The 17,236-nt window shown below is 45.1% G+C and overlaps 1 protein-coding gene across 1 annotated transcript in view; it reads left to right on the forward strand.

Moving 5' to 3' along the window:
• nphp4 (nephronophthisis 4) overlaps positions 1-17,236 on the forward strand; it is a 118,192-nt gene that overhangs the window by 67,977 nt on the left and 32,979 nt on the right. The window contains exons 10-11 of the mRNA XM_084069349.1: positions 5,698-5,858; positions 7,812-8,001. Coding sequence (XP_083925475.1) covers positions 5,698-5,858; positions 7,812-8,001 — 351 coding nt within the window. The remainder of the gene's footprint in view (positions 1-5,697; positions 5,859-7,811; positions 8,002-17,236) is intronic.

Consider the following 17,236-nt stretch of genomic DNA (forward strand, 5'->3'; position numbering starts at 1 on the left):
CCACATAACTGCTGTTATGCGGTTTGATTCCATCTGGAGACTTGTGTTGCATGTCCTTCCTGCTCTCTGGTCTCCGTTTCCTGCCACTCAATTATCCTAAATAATGCATAATCTGCTTTAAAAGAAAGAAAATACTTTAATTAGACCACCAAAACCTTTGCAAAAGTTAATTATTTTATTAATTAATTACTGCTGCCTGGAAACATGTTTGGAACTAACTGAGATTAAGGCATCACTTCACATGTCAGTGAGGCTTAGTTGCTTTTGAACCCAAAAAGCAGAACTCGGGCACACAGTTTGCAACTAAGTACAGATATAGGTTAACCACTTAAGCCCTATTTTTTAATGTGGCTGTTTGAAAATGGGTCTCCGGAACTAGGTGTTTTTTCCGGGGACCTGGCTTATTTCCTATTTCACACACAGTGTTGTGTGCCTGATGTGTGCCTTTCTCGTTGGCTCGCATTGGCTCGTCTTGTTAAAGGGGATATATATTCTCTTGTTCTAGCTAGGCAACACACGAAGGGTGTGACTTTATTTCTTACATCAGCTCTAAGGTATATAAATGACATAGTTTAATGTTGAAAATGTTGTGGTATTCGCCTTTAAGCTAAGCTAGCTATGTTGAATATCAGTAAGGTTTTCTGAACCATAAACATGTTTCAAATCAATATTCATGTACTGTATACTCGTGTGCAATTTTGAAATATAACAACTGATTCCATTTTCCAACTCGGATGGCACACTTGGTGACATGCGAGGCAGGTAGGCAGAGACAGCACTGGGAAGGAACCTGAGGCACAGGAGTTGCGTGGTGTTGGACATAGGACAGACATGCATGAGGAGGATACTTGGGGTGAACTTGGGGAGACCCAGCCCACACGGTACATGAGTCATCATCATCAGTCCTGTGCGTAGGTCGGTGCATGGTTACTGTACGCGTAGAGCTACCCTGCTACTGTATGAGGCTTATCTGATGCGTAGCTAAACTGCGTGACTAGAGCCCGACTTGCAGTCATATTAGCATCGGACCTAGCCTTGGAGTTTTCTTTTATCGATTCTGACATTTGCGTAGGCCTATCTCTGACAGGCTTGGACTCTTCCCCAAATAGCCACTGCAATTGTTTAATGCCCATACTCATACACATTTCAAAATATAAAGTGCCTACCCTAAAGCCACGGATGTTACTTGACCATACAGGTTCTACTGTACCCTATCAGTCTTGGTCCAAGACTACATTCATATCAGCATCACTGTATAAAATATGGTGTCCGATACGAACATTAAATAAATAAATACATGCAAAATTTCTGTACAGAAGAAATCACTTGAGGTCATTTAGAAATAGAAACAGTATCGTCATTACTTAGTTGGCCAATCAAAGCGCACTCTGACTCCATTGTTATATTCATTGTTACGCTCCAACATGCTAGCACAGTATAGCATTCACTGCTGAGCAAAAGGTGGTGCTGTGTGTTGAGTTGACATCACAGCTAAGTTGCCACTGCAACTAGTCCTTGAAAGCGCCATCATTTTCTGTTTTATACGTAGCCTTGACAACCATCATGTCGCTCAATGAATGGTTGTCAAGCCTACGTTTAAAACACATAAAACACTTACAATAGTTGGCCAGCTACTGTAGTAGTTCTAGTATTTTACGTTAGTTCCATTGATCCAAGTCAGAACACAATCAATTGATTGATCATTAAAATAAACATGCTCTGAAAATTGCACACTGTTACTGACATCTGGGCAGTCGGTGTGACAGTTGTCCTGGCTGTCACCACACCATGCTGGCCTTCCCAGTATATGAAGCTGCTGCTGGGTGCAGCTGTCTGTTTGCAGCTCTGGCTGCTCACACACATGCACAGATATACACACGTGTATATGTACATGTACACTCTCATACGCATAGATACACACAGGGGTGCCTGGTGACTCAGCCAGTTAGTGCATAGACCATATGTTCCTAGTGAGCGAGAGGGCCCAGGTTTGAATCCGAACCCTGTCTTGTCTTGCCTGTGTCTCCTTTCTCTTCCGGTCTCTCTGCACTGACCTACTGTATCTGAAATAAAGCATAAAAATGCCCCCCCCCCCCCCCCCAAAAAAAAAGAACAACAAGCAAAACAAAAACAAAAACAAATCTCACATACAGTAGATACACACACACCAACACGCACGCAAGCACGCACATACAGTACACTCCCAGAGGGTCCGGTCTGTTAGCTGCCACTCCCTCCACCCTCCTGTGTGCATGAACACACACACACACACACACACACACACACACACACACACACACACACACACACGTGCACACTCTGCCCCCACCTCCCTCTCTTTATCTGTCACCCCCTATGCTCTCACTGCCATCCGCCCACTGCACACAGACTCAAGGCATGCTGGGAGAATTAATGGGCCAAGCGGAGAAAGTCAGCGGGGGTTCAGGGAGGAAGGAGGGCGCGGAGGCGTGGGTGTGTGTGGGGGGAGTGAAGGAGCGTGGTGGGGGTAAGGTTAGAGGGGAAGAAGACTCCTGCAGCCACACAGACATGTCTGGGTGGCTCGCCTTTCTCTCATTCGCCCTGTCTCTCCTCTCCTCCCCGCTCCCTTGCTCCCCTCCCTCTGTCAGAAGAGGAGCTGTTCTCTTTTTCTTTTCTTTTTTTTGGTGGCTGTCGCATGAAAGATGCATGTCGATAATGTGCTGCCCCCCTGTGGGCGGGCTGCCAGCCCGCTCTGTCTCCTGCGTGCGTGCGTGCGTGCGTGCGTGCGTGCGAGTGGACTAGCTGACTGGCACAGCCCCCCGCTGGAGCAACAGGCCATGCGAGGACGCACGTCCGGGGTGTGGGGGGTTTACTGGCAGGATTTATGTGTGAGACGGAGAGAAAAAGTTTCATGGTGAATAGTGACTACAGTATGTGTGCTCATGTAACAAGCCCAGCGCTGTGTGTGTGTGTGTGTGTGTGTGTGTGTGTGTGTGTGTGTGTGTGTGTGTGTGTGTGTGTGTGTGTGTGTGTGTGTGTGTGTGTGTGTGTGTGTGTGTGTGTGTGTGTGTGTGTGTGTGTGTGTGTGTGTGTGTGTGTGTGTGTGTGTGTACGCACTACAATACTCCTCACTAGTATAGTAATACAAATGTGTGTGTGTGTGTGTGTGCATTACAAGGCCTTGCAGGTCTCTTTAACACAGTCAGACTGTCACCAAAGGTCCTCATTATTTCCCTTCCAGCCGGGTGGCTGCCTCTCACATTCAACGTCAGGGAATAAAGAAGACAGAGCCAGGGACTTTGATACTGAGGCAAGAAGAGGAATCTGGAAGTCGAGTTGGCACTGCCACACACATAGCCTACACACAACCCTTCGGACAGCTTCTGTGCGTCCATGTATGTATGCATGCATGCATTAAGCTAAGGCTGAGAATGGCAGACATGATTAACCTGCGTGCATACTGAAACACATGCACGCACGCATGCACGCGCGTGCACACGCACGTGTTCATGTCCATTCAGTGTACGTGTGCATGTGTATGTGCATTGCAACTCTGCACCCATTCTCTATTCAAGTAGAGCTAGAGGGTAGGGTCAATTTCATTTGCACTTCTTCCCGTCAGAGGATGAGTCAAATTTCAGTTTGTAGTTTGTACATCACAAAAACCTCATCACAGAATCACAGAGCAGTCAGTTCACCTTCTCAAATTGAATCTGGGCTCATACTTAGAATGGACTTGATGAAAATGAAATAGACAGAGCGCTCGGGTGGTGCAGGGGTAAAGTTCCTGCCAACCCCCACGGAGACTAGACTAGGGGTTGGAATCCTGACCTCCGCAGCTTGGCCAAGTGTTCCGACGAACAAAATTGGCCGTGTTCGAGGAAGGGAAGCCGGGCAGGGAGGCTGATCTTTGATGCTGTACTATAGTGACTCCTGTGGATTGGTCAGGGCGCCTGTTCATTGGGGTGTGAAACTGGGAAGAATAGTTTGTACCTCCTATGTCTTCCCACCGAAACACCCTACTGTCAGTTGAAAAAAACTCGGCCTTGACATCACACTTATCGGAGGAGATTATGGTTGTCTGTGCTCTCCCTATTATAGGAGTTAGCAGTGACAAGGGAACAGAATACAAACGGGAATGTGGAAAACGTATAAGAAATACGTAGGAAAAAAGAATAGTCAAAAAGAACAATAGAAAGTAAAATAGACTCACATTTTGACGTGTTCACTATTTGTTTTTTGGGCATTAAACTCACTAAGTGTGCGCGTGTTTTTTTCTGTACACCTATGTCAGGTTGTATGCCTGTGTTTGTTCAATGCCCTCAAATTAGTGTTTGTAGTGAGAGAAACAAATTAAATGATGTGGATGTGTGGCTCCAATATCAGCCTGTCTTTACTTAACTTTACTTTATTTGTTTATTTACGGGACAGTGCACATTAAAGTTGTAGTGAAATGCCATTTTCGGTCCTTTTTATTTTAAAGTTTCAGTTTCAAGTGACCCCGGAACCTATCAGACGGTTCCATCCCTTTAGGCTATGGAACGCTGGAATCTCACTCTGTGGCTGTGGCCCAAGCCCCCAGAACCGAGGTATAACAGTGAAGTTACCTTTGCCTGGTGGTCAAATCTGGGATTGCAGGACTTCCGCCTTTAAAACGCTACTGCGCGTGCGTCTGCCGTTTGAAACCCTAGTGCGCTTGCTTGTTGCTCAAGTCTTCCGTATTTGAGCACCAACATTGGTGCCCAAATGAAGAAAAATGCAGAAGTAGAGCGTTCTACCGGGTGCTTCATACGCTGGTGAGCAACTTTCATTGAAAGAAATAGGTGGCGGCGGGGCAGTCCGCCCTCTAGATATATTATAACTCTTAACTCTATAATACTGTGGACGCAGAGGGTGGTAGCCTGCCGGCTCATGCTGCCCAAGGGAGAGAGAAACGTCCAGTGGGAATCATGTTTGTTACTACGTTGCTTATTTCTAACCTACTGTATAATGTTTTCTGATACATATTTTAGTGTGCTGATTAAGTTTAAAATGAGTAATACACCGTCTGGACGTCTTCTTGAATGAGATTCAAAACGGAGTAGCTCTGTAATTAAAATCAGGTGTATTTGGAGGAACGTGAGCTAAGGGAATGAAACAGGTGAATGAAATCGAGATTCATTTACATTCATAAGAGTATCTACAGTATGTCATCACCGCATACATTTGCATTCACGGGAAGTAATTAAGATTGGCTTATCTATTGATCTATCGATCAGCCCCCTCTGGTGTCTTATCAATGACTAGACTCCTGCAAAGCCACACCGTAAAAAAAAATCTAAAATGTATTAGGAGTATGTTGGTGCTCTTTAAAACCAGTCTATACAGCATTCTGCTTCAGGTGTGGTCATTCCAAACTGATAAGCATAATAAGAAAATAAATGGAATTGGTCGTGCTAGCTCTCTATTGTTTCCCTATAGCAAATGGCTTTTCTTTTTATGTGTATGCATTTGCCTATGCATAAGTGTGTGTGTGTGTGTGTGTGTGTGTGTGTGTGTGTGTGTGTGTTTATTTGCTTGAATTATAACATCGGCATGTTTGCATACAAAGGTTTGTGTGGATGCAGGAGCCTGCCTTCTGTACAAGTTTGTGCAAGCTTGTGTGTGTTCATGCGCGTATGTGTGCATAAGTGCATAGAACCATAGTTCATGGTCCACCATCTCCTATTTGACGTGCAGGCTGCCCAGGGCTGCAGGTCCAGTTCCTGGTAGACGAGTCCTTCCTGAGACCCGGCGAGAAGCGTTGGTTCCTGCGCTACCTGGCCCTTCACACCATGCAGGTGGACATCTGGGACAGCAGCTCTCTGCTCCTTATCGGTTCCACAGCCATCGAGCTCAAGGTACGAGTCCCCATCCCAAGTACAGTACTCACTCTGTACCCACTTCAGTGTCTACCCACCCCTGCTATTAACCACTTATGCCCTATATACTTCATTGTATGACGGATAGCAAAAAAAAAGCCCACAAAGTGTCACATTGCGCCTATAACGTCATGCCCAAAATGAGGCTGCCAGGTTGAAAGTGGTTTAGATATTACCTGCGTTTCCTCAAAACACAAATAACAAATACGTAGTTTAGAAATGGCTCAGAATTATTGCTTTTACGGTAATATCTACTGTTTTTGATCTAACCTGCAATGGGACTGAAAATAGGAGCAGATGGTGAACCAAACGATAATTACCCCGCAAACAAAAACCCAATCGACAAAACTATTCTTTTTTTCTCTCTCTGCATTGATTCCAGTTCCATCTTTCTCTGCAGTTCTTTCAGCCCCCATGCCTGGAAAAACGGGCTAAGCTCGGAAGCATGTCCAAATACTTGGCTCGGATAACGGATATTTCTAATTATTCCTCGCAACAAATTCATTTGTTTTCCCGTGGTCTATTGATGTTGCTTGGCTTCGTGGAACTAAGTGGGGAGTGCTTTGAAACGTGCAACCGCGCACCCACTTCCCGTCCTCGGGCGAGCTAATGCACATGCTCAGAGTAATTGAAATGAATTCGCTTCAGCATTCCACTCAGTACGTCGTCAGCTATTACGCTTAGGAAGTATGCAAATGCTGTGGTTTTTGTTCAAAGAGAATGGCGTGAGTAAGACGAGGAGACAGCCGCACGTTTGGATTTTAAACATGAAACAGCCGAGCCGCTGCAGGGCATTCCTCAGAGCGCTGCCTTCTCACCAACAAACACACAGCTGCCTTTTTTCATGTTGGACCCCTGACCAACGATTAAGGGCTATACTGGAGTTCTTATCGGTTTTGTTTATTTTATCCTATTAAATAAACAAGCTGCAGATTAAAGGCTTGTTTCAGCTTTCCTCTGCTCAACACCATTTTTTATTCATTGGACTTAAATGTCTCTCTTGCCAGTGCAGTATGTGGCATTGGTTTTCATCTGACGCAGCTGTTCTTTACTTATCTTTACGCCTCAGCACTGTTCATTTAGCACCCAGTTTAATCTGATTCCACCTCCCTCTGTCCCCTCACCACTGAAAACATCCTCAGTGTTGATTTAACTCTGTGTGTAAAAATGAGCCGTTTCTTTTACACTCCATGTTAAATCAACACTGAGGATTTTTCTGTGCACATGCACTCATTTCTTGTTCCCCTTCCCTTTTGTTTGTCCGCTTGGCTGCTTGTAGAGTTCTACTTATCGTCTGGGTCTCGTTTTTTGTGTGTGTGCGTATAATCTACTGTAGTTCAGTGTTTCTGGTTTGGGGGTTCGGGGGGTTGTGTTGGGTGAGGCCATGTGTGCTTTGAGATAGACACACATTTTTTTAACATGTTACACTGAATCATAACACATTTTCCTGACCAATTTCTAAATAAGTCCTTTCTTTATCATCCACTGTCTCTGCATGTGTGTTCTCACAAGTCAGTCGAACTTGTCATACAGAGAGTGTATGCCGTACGGTAGGGTTACTGACTGTTTTTCACAGTTCTTCACAGCTTTTCAGGATTTGTCAAATATTTTAAATTGATTTTAAAATAGCATATCTACTATCTCCACAACGTGTCGTGTTGTGAGCTTATAGAGATTGGCTATTTTGAAATAGCCAGAGTTTAAAATAGGGTTTAAGTAGTTAACTCCCACATCAGTAATAACATTGTTAAACATTTAAACATGTACAGTACAGTATAAGAAACATATTTGTGTGCACGCATGTGGGGCTCTCAGCTTTTGTCAGACTCCAAGGATAAAACGTAGGGAACCACTGATCTGTTTTCCATGTCATCCTGTTTCTGTTTGTGTTTGCATTGCCTCCATTACCTTCTGTCTGTTCCGCATCCACAGCACATGTTCCGTCAGGGCCGCTCGGCAGTGCAGGCCCTCCACGAGGTGGAGGTACTGACCACCGACTACTTGGGCGAGGACTCCCTGCTGACGAGCGGCGGCCAGCCGGGCCGGCAGAGGTCCCCTGCGCCCCCCCTCAACGTACACACCCTCGTCCGGGGCCGGCTGCACGTGCGAACGGGCAACATCGGTAAGGAGAGCACAGTTTTCTCAGAGGCAAAACTCAAACTAAACAAAAATAACTTTATTGATCACGGAAGGGAAATTGGGTATATCTGTTTTTTGTGTTATGTTGATCCTGTGGATATGTGCATCGGCACGTAGCAGGGATCACGCGAGACGAAGCCAAGATACGACAACAAAAAGAACACACACATCGCTGAGTGGGACCTCTGGGGACATAAAACAAAGGCAGGGCCTTGACCCGGTGGGCCTTATTTGTTGGCAGACAATCGGGACGTTCCGGTCCTATGACTTGCCTCATTGTTTGAATGTGTGGAGGAGAGATTATTGATGACTGTGACTTTAAATGCAACAATATAACAGAGGACGGCAGGGAAAAGACAGGACACTCTGCCTGTGGTGCTGGTGCCTCTTGACTGATCATGGCGACGCTTCACAGCACAGCCTGGTTGCATTCTGCTCCTCTCCAACACAGACTTAAAAAAGAAAAAAACATTAACAAAAAAAAGAAAAGAGAGTGAAGCTTCAAATTGTCCTCATTTCCCATCAGTTTTTGACATTTCGTTGGCATTCTGAATGGGTGTGTGTGACACTTTACTGACACGTACGTAAGTTGTTCCGCATGAGCGATCAACGGCGCCGCCGGCTCGGTGTATCAGCCTCGGGAATGACAACGCTCACTGGAGATAATGGAGAGAAATGACGAAACCTGGAGCTTTTCCAGGAGGCAAACGATTTTTTATTTTTTTTTAACTGTGCAATTGAGGATAATAATGGACAAAGTTGGTGCAGTAAATGGTCTATGAATAGAAAGGCGTTAAACTCAATAGGCCCGCTGATCGTTCCTATCGCCAGTGATAATGGATATGAGCAGATGATCCTTCATATTATGGATCTTGACATTGACGACTAATGAACGAGCCCAATTTGCTATATGAATCCACGGCTTTGCTACAGTAGGTTGACAGAAGTGGGTATAGCCGAGTGTCATTCATAGCTTTTGTAGCAGTTGTTATGCCACCAAAGGCTATCGGTTGCTGTAAATTATGTTAACCAGATGTCAGGGCCGCTTCGCGGCCCGATCCGAGGTTGGTCCAGACAGAGTCCAAAACTCATCAGATGTCAGGGCCGCTTCAAACTCTCCAAACACCTGGCCTAATTATAGCTCTGCACACATGTCATGCGAAGTCCGGCCTCTCTGGCCTCTCCTCTCGGCTCCTCTCCTCCCTCCCCACTTTGCTTTGCATTCCTAAATCCTCCCAACCTCAGTCATGTGATAAAGATGTCAGACTTCCTGTATCTGGTTGCTATGGCAACCTGCCAGATCAGGCTGAGGGTCTGATAGGCAAATCAGAGAATCAATCAGACCGAGAGTCTGATCACTGATCGAGGTGAGGTAAGATGCCTAAAACATAGCCATAGCTCTGATCAACAGTCTGTGACGGGTCTTGGAGGCATATGAAAGGCATAGTATCTCCCTCGGCGCTCGGGTGGCGCAGTGGTAAAGTACCTGCCCCACCACCGCAGAGTCTGGGGGTTCGAATCGCTGTGCATCCGGCTTTGTCCAGCGTCTACACAAACACAATTGGCCCGTGTTTGTGGGAGGGAAGCCGGTGAGGGTGATATTAGTCACTGAGCATACTCCTACGGGCTGGGGCGGCACCTGTCAGCGGGGAGTGTTGGGCGGGAGGAGTAGGACAAAGGCTCTAATGTACATCCTCCCGGGGGGGGCTCCTCACTGGCAGGTGAGCCAGTAGGATACAACATCAGTGACAACACACAGAAATGTGTGTGGCGAGGAATCAATTGGCATAATGACTAAATTGGGGAGAAACGGGGTAAAAAGCAATATAATACTAATAGAAAAGCACTGTCTCCACAAATTCAAAATCTGTGTCATATCAAATAATCCTTCCACTGTTTCAGTACAGATGTGTTGTCACTTTTGTTTGTGGTTAGGCTAAGGTCGATCTGTTTGGCTTATGGTTTGGTTTTGCTTTAGTTTATTTTACTTAAGTTTAGGCACTGCTTCTGTGATTAGGTTTAGTCGTGGTTACTATGGTTGGGGTAAAGGGTTTGTGTTATGCTTCAGGTCAAAATACTTATGGAGTCGTGGGTGGTGTCCCACTTGACTTGATGGTCAATGATCCTCATACCCTCTGTCCTCAAGCCATTGTGGTGCGATAGCAGCAGCTGTCAGTGGTCTCCTTGCCGTTATTCATAAACAATGCATCGTTCTCGTGGGCCATGGAAGCCCCGCGCCATCCCAATGCTACTACTGTAGCTGAAGATACGGCGGTGTGCCCGTGCTCTCTCTCTCTTTCTCTCTTCGCCTCTTCATCACCCAAAGCAGGGCGAGAGCGTGGTGAGTTATTAGGAGAGTATCTGGCATGTAAATTTCAATCAAGGAGTTAGATATCCATCAGGCCCGGGCCGCGCCTGGCGCCTCCCAGCTGACAGCCCCGAATCAATTTCGCCGCAGAGGGAGACGGGGTGGGTGAGTGCATTCTCTCCTTCTGCCTCTCCTGTCTGTCAGTCCTTCACCCAAATTCACCTTCCCTCACAGCGCCCCAGTTTAGTCTTTGTCCCTTTTCTCTCTCTCTGTTTCTCGCAGAGCTTTTTCTTTCTATTCATTCTCTTTTTTTCCTGCTCACCTCTCTTGCAACCTTCACCTCCCCTACAGTATATTGTCCATTTCCACCCCCCCCCCCCCCTCTCTCTCCCTCCTTCCCCCTCTCTCTTTTTTCTATTCATCTCTTTTTTCCGCTCACCTCTCTGGCACCTTCACCTCCCCTACAGTATATTGTCAATTCCCATCTCTCTCTCTCTCTCTCTCTCTCTCTCTCTCTCTCTCTCTCTCTCTCTCTCTTGCCACCCTCCCCCCATCTCTCATTGTCTGTCTCTCATCAAGGTGTAATGGATAGGTGGTGATATTTGCAGGGCGGTGAGGGGATGCTAGGTGTAGTCATTAGTGTTTGCTGAAGAAAAGCCTCAGGAATGAGGACTTTTACCCACACTAAGACAGATTGCGCAAGAGTCTGACAGGGATTTGCTGGCCAACACACACGCACGCACGCATGCACAGCCGCGCGCACACACGCACGCACGCACGCACACACGCACGCACGCATGCACAGCCCCACACACACACACACACACACACACACACACACACACACACACACACACACACACACACACACACACACACACACACACACACACACACACACACAGCATCACTTAAATGCCTTGTGTGCGTGTACTGTATGCATTCACACACATGTGCTGTCTTCCAGACAGACAGAGGGGTTAGCAGACCATGGCCAGGTTGTTTCTATGGTGCGTGGATTGCAGAGTGTTATGCTGGGGTGTGAGCTCCGAGGACTAGGAGAGAAAAAGGGAACTGTTAGGCAATGGCACATGAGCAATAGCTGCTGTAATTTACACTGGACTTCTATTTCTGTTGCAAGGGTTTTGCTAATTTGGATTAATGTGCCTATTTATAAGAAGCAATGCATTGTCATCATCATCATCATGGTTATAACCACTATTTTAACCACTTAAGGTTAGATTTTGTCATTCAATGGTGTCGCGCAAAACCGTAGCGAAAATAAGAGCTCACAACGTGGCGCAATGCACCGCGTTGTGAGCTTGTAAATCTGCTATTGTCACTATTTTTTTAAAATGTTTTTATATATAGTGACATGCCAAAAATAGGGGATGCCAGGTTGAAAGTGCTTAATAAGAATGATTTCAGTAAAATGATTTGGTTATAGCTACTTATACTCTACAATTATATTTCACGAGCAAAACCTACAGCAATGCTTTCTCTCTTTTTAAGTTTAATGTGTTTCAGCCATGCGTGCTATTAATCATGTCTGTACTTTGGCCCCGGTGGGAATTCATCAGAATTAGCCTTTATTGGAAACGGTGAGTGACAGAACGTCATCGCCAAATGACAAAGAGCGAAACACCAAATAATATCCTTTTTAATTATGATGAGGTGGGATTGACATGTAATTAATTAAATGGTAATGATATATGCTGTCAGGTCCATTCAATCATTTTTTATAAAGCAACCATGCTTAATAGCTTGAAAGGCCCTACCTGCATAATGTAAAATTGTGGCATGCTTTACTGTTGGATAAGGTTTTGGCCCCCTACAGGGAGAGCACTGCTCAGTTTGAAAATTCACCAACGCTGAGGGAACTAAATATTAGATCCACCTGCTGTTTCCTTGAAATAGTCTGAATCGTATAGTGTCCATATTCTGGGCATTTGAACATTTGTTGTAAAATAGCAGATTTTCAAGCTTGTTGATCGGCTATTTTCGGCGAAGAGATTTGGTGTAGGGGGAAAAAAGGAGGGGTCCAAGTACAGAGCCCTGGGGGTCAATGAGTAGGGCTTAAGTGGTTAAAGCTGAATATATAAAATATATTGTGGTCATAAAATGCCTTCTTCGTTTCCCATCTTTGTTTTGCTTAGCACAGTAAAATGTGCTAATTCAACCCATCCAAACCGGGAAAGCATCTGTGTCACATTAGATTTGAACCTCTTTAACCATATTTTATACTTTGGATATTCAAAAATAGCAGATATACAAGCTCATAGCGCGTCAGTTTGTGCCGTGCTATGAGCTTGTAGATCTGCTATTTTTGAAAGATCATACAAATTTGTGCAATTCTTTGAACATATATATATTTTTTAAAGCGAACATTTTTAACTCAAATATCTGCTTCTGGGTGTCCCTGGAACAAAATATTTTGAGATAGGGTTCAGCGGCCAAATACATATAATTTTTGGGGCCCTTGACATGAAAAAGTTTGAGAACCACTGATACAGCAACATTTTTCTGAAAACCATTGGGATTTGGAAGACATATTTTTTAATCGGCTTCAGGTCTTAATGGGTTAACTATGAGAATGTACACCACATGGATCCGACTGTGCTGACCCTTCTATTAAACCAGGTTGCGTAAATGAGATGGAGACATTTGCTGGAAGCACAGGACAAACAATGACGAGCTTGTTCAACATCGACTTTTTTATTATTTATTATTTTATTTGAGCCAAAATCAATCCTTGTCCAAGTGGCCCTGTCATATTGTACTTACACTCTCACTATGATGACAGACAGGTGTCAGGCACGTTGACACCTGCTTATTTTAGCTGAACGAGGACGTTGTAGCAGAGCTCCTACCTAGGCCATTGAACTCAATCCAGAACAGCTATGAATGGTGTTATGCTTCTGCCTGCGGCTATCCACCAGCCAGTGCTGTGTGATGGGCTTTTGAGGAGATGTCAGCCCACCTTATATCTTGTGATCCAGTCCCATTTTGGGTGACAGCTTGGAGTGACAACTCATACTACTACCTTGGCATCAGAAAAAAAATAATAACATCGAACTTCAGGGGCATATCCCATTACAGATACCAAATACCTACCGTAATCTAGCTTTTTCGACACACATACAGTACACACGCAACCATGTATCCCACACCTGCAGAGAGCATAATAAAATAACATGTGTAAAGTCCACAATGCCTTATGTGGCGTCTTCCTATCTCTCTCTCTCTCTCGCTCTCTCGCTATGTTGCTCTCTTGCTCTCTTGCTCTCTTGCTCTCGCTCTCTTGCTCTCTCGCTCGCTCTCTCTCACACACACACACACACACACACACACACACACACACACACACACACACACAGTTCTCATCTGCAGTGGCCTGATAAGCCTTAGAGAAACCCACAGCTGCTGCGGGGGAGAGGGGACTCCTGCCCAAAGCACACCTATTGGAACGGAATATCAATGAAATCCACCTGACAAAATTCTCTAGCAAGGCAAATTAAGACCATGTGCTTTTGCCTGAAGGGTGCACGCACGCACAATTTGTCGCACTCATTAGAAGCTGTGGTCGTCTATGCTGCAGGCCAGACCTGCATGAGCAAGAATCTGCTTATTCTGAAAGGTTGCTGGCCTGGAACGTGGAGGCAGGATAAATCGAATATCGCATAACCATTCTGAAACCCCCTCGGCACTTGCCCCCATTTGTTTTGGGGACCCACTAAATCAGCACTTTGTTGTGGCCTTAACCCTAAGTATTGCCAGCGGAGCAGAGATGAGAGGGAGTGGGGAAGAGAGGTACAGTATTGTAATGTAGTACAACGGCGAGTGCTACTCAATAAATCTGATAAGAGTTTGGCTCCTGGCACTCCCTTTACAATTACTCAGCTCTGGACGGACAGCTTCGGCCTGACCGCCAGACCGCGCCAACGCCCCCCCCTGAGACCACAAAGCCGGGCGTCAGCTTAAATTTCAGCGGGGAGGATAACCAACCTGCAAATGTGATTAAACAGTTAGCGAGTGAATTATGAGCCAGGCATCCATGTCAACCTGGATTGGCACTTGAGTCGTTACTATCCGATGATCCATGTGATAATTCCACTCATGGTCAATTAATTAACGTGATTGAATGGTCACGTCGAACTACGGGGGTTGTCATCGCTCAGTCAGTCCATCACTGATCCATTTGTTTGCTTATGGGCGTTAAGTGACTCGTGCTCATCTTATCACGTTCTTGCAGGCTTATTGTCGGAATCCATAAATCATAAAAGTATGTCTGTCCAACCGGAAGTGGGCTTGAAAGGCTCATAATAAGGCGCTGGGAATGGGATCTCTCTATGAGTTTTGTTATCGATCGGAGATGTTTATATACAGCGGCAAAAGTAATGTCTTCACAGTAGTACTGGGGAGTATAACTCAAACAAATGTGACATTTATATTTGGGTCGACTTCAGTGGTCGAGCATAGGAGATGGATGTTGAAGGGAAGGCAGACACCTCACCCATTAATCTGCAGAATTGTGCTGTCTGTGTCGGTTTGCATGGCAACAGAAGCTCCCTCATTCCTCGCTGCCTATTATCAGGTTGTTGATAAAGGAGTCTGGTCTCTGAGAGACATGGAGGCTGCTTTTAGTCCCCCTCCAACTCCCACCAACTTGCAGAGATGTCACTTCACGGCCGATAAAACCACTTAATTGCTGCGATCGCAGAGTTTCACTTCATCAAGTGTCCTGTGTGATGTGTCCTAAAGCCTTTTTAAACAAAATGCCGAAATCTCTTCCACCACAATTAAAGTGTGTCAATTTGTCATGTTAAGCTAAAACTTCCCAAAGCCCAGAAACTCTTAATGAGACTGGAGCATTGTGGCAGAGTGCAATGTATTTTAATAATGAATTGTAACCTTTTGTTTTAATTGCCACCTCAATCATCTGATTTGCAGATTGTGTAAAGGATCTGTGAAGCAAGCAGCGGCTTAGGAATACCCTTAAATTAGAAAACGTATATTATTTTGGGAGGTTCCTGGTGGCTCAGCCAGTTAGTGCACAGACCATACTAGTGATCTTGTCTTGTATTTCTCTCTTCTCTCTCTGACCCTGAAATAAAGCTTAAAAATACCAAAAATAAATCTTGAAAGAAAATATTTGACTATAATACCTGTGTTATTTGGGTGTATTCACGGTGGTGGCTGTGAAACACAGAAGTAGTGACAAGGTTATGTTCCCTCATGAGCAACAGCATCCTCGATACTTCCATTACTTGTGGTTACTTGTGGCGTACAAAGCTTCGCTCGACAGTGCAAGGGAGCCGCTCCCCACAACACTGATCTTGTAGGACTCCAGTGTTAAATGAATTAGTGTTTGTTCTGCGCTGGAGAAGAGAACCTGCAATCGATCATCGTTCGCAGTCCACCACAAGCGTGCCCAGAAGTGTTTACTCACCCACTGGCCCTTGAGAAGGAGGGCGAACAAATGGTGGGGTGCTGCTGTTTCGGAGCAGGGAATGGAGACAGAAGAGGTTGCGAGCCAAAGGGAGCCTTTGGCTCGCGACTTCCCGAATCTGCCAAGGGGCAGGTTCGGGTAGATAGGAGCTCCATGCTGACAGCTTGGCTATTCGTACAAAGACATACACAGTAAAATCCTCAGTAGGGATCCCACATGGACCCCATCAGGGTCCATTTGATTCCATTTCTACACTTTCAGTGTTACAATTGGATGAATTAACACTTAGGGTTTTACTGTGTAGGAGCTACAAGCTGACAGCTTGGCTATTCGTACAAAGACATAGAGCCGCTTACAGTCATTGGTGTGATTTCCATATTCAAATTTACAAGAAGGGCTTCCAATTGAATACAGTGTGGAGAGTTATCACGTCTTCTTTGGCATGTTATGATGGCGTGTGTTTTTCAGGCTTGCATGTGATGAGTACCACCTGATAAAAGGAATTAACAGCATCCAGCAGCACACCAAATCTAGCATGTTTGCCCTGGAAGCTGCTATCTGCTGTTTTCCACGCTGACCACTCGGCCAAACAGTGTCTAGTGCAGCCAATAGTACTGTAGCCATCAGTCAGCGTGACACCTAGCATGTTGCCAGCTGCCCCTTGTCCAAACCTTTCTAATGAATAGACCTGGCCGTGTCTCAGTACATTGATTCTGACCGAAAGGCTTTAAAGCCATTGATTGACCTGAACTTTCAGTTACAGCCCTCGTCTGTGGTGAAAAATGCACATTTTCAAATATAGCCTCAAAGAGAGCTGCCTTGGGGCTAAAAAAGAAATAGATTTTGTTTCTAGTGTGAAATGTCAGAATCTGGCTTTAGATCAAACTTTGGCTTGTTACCTGAAGAGGTGCCACAGCTAAGATAAGTTGAAAGGCCAGATTGTCAAGGCCAGAACTTTTGAAACATGGCCACACTGTGCCTTTGTAACAAAACTATACTTTACAATGTTTCATGGTGAATACTTTCTTCAGCCAGAGGCGTCTATGATACCTCATTTCCACCAAAGTTAATAGAACCATTGTTAAAGGGACTCAGTGAACTTTTGAATTGTATTTTTTCTCTGTTATGTGGACAGGTCTCTGCATTAATCTTCTTAGCTCCCCTAAAACCATCTTGTTCACCGTGCAGGGTCTTATAAACCCTGTGGCAAGCTACCTCACTGTTTTATAACCCATGAGATTCGGGGCAGAAAGCTGAACTGCTGAGACCAAATCCTTTTTACGTAACAAACTGAAAAGTGAAAAGTGAAAATCAAACCAATAACGAAACATAATGGAAATGTACAGCAACTAAATAAATTAGGATAAATAATTAAATGTAAATAAGTGTAATAATAAGTAAATCAATAAATGTGTGTTTAACCTCTTGAACTCCAGCATCCAAATTCTGGGGGGAACATTA

Source organism: Gymnoscopelus microlampas, assembly GCF_963454915.1.
Source record: "Gymnoscopelus microlampas genome assembly, chromosome: 10".
NCBI lineage: Eukaryota > Metazoa > Chordata > Actinopteri > Myctophiformes > Myctophidae > Gymnoscopelus > Gymnoscopelus microlampas.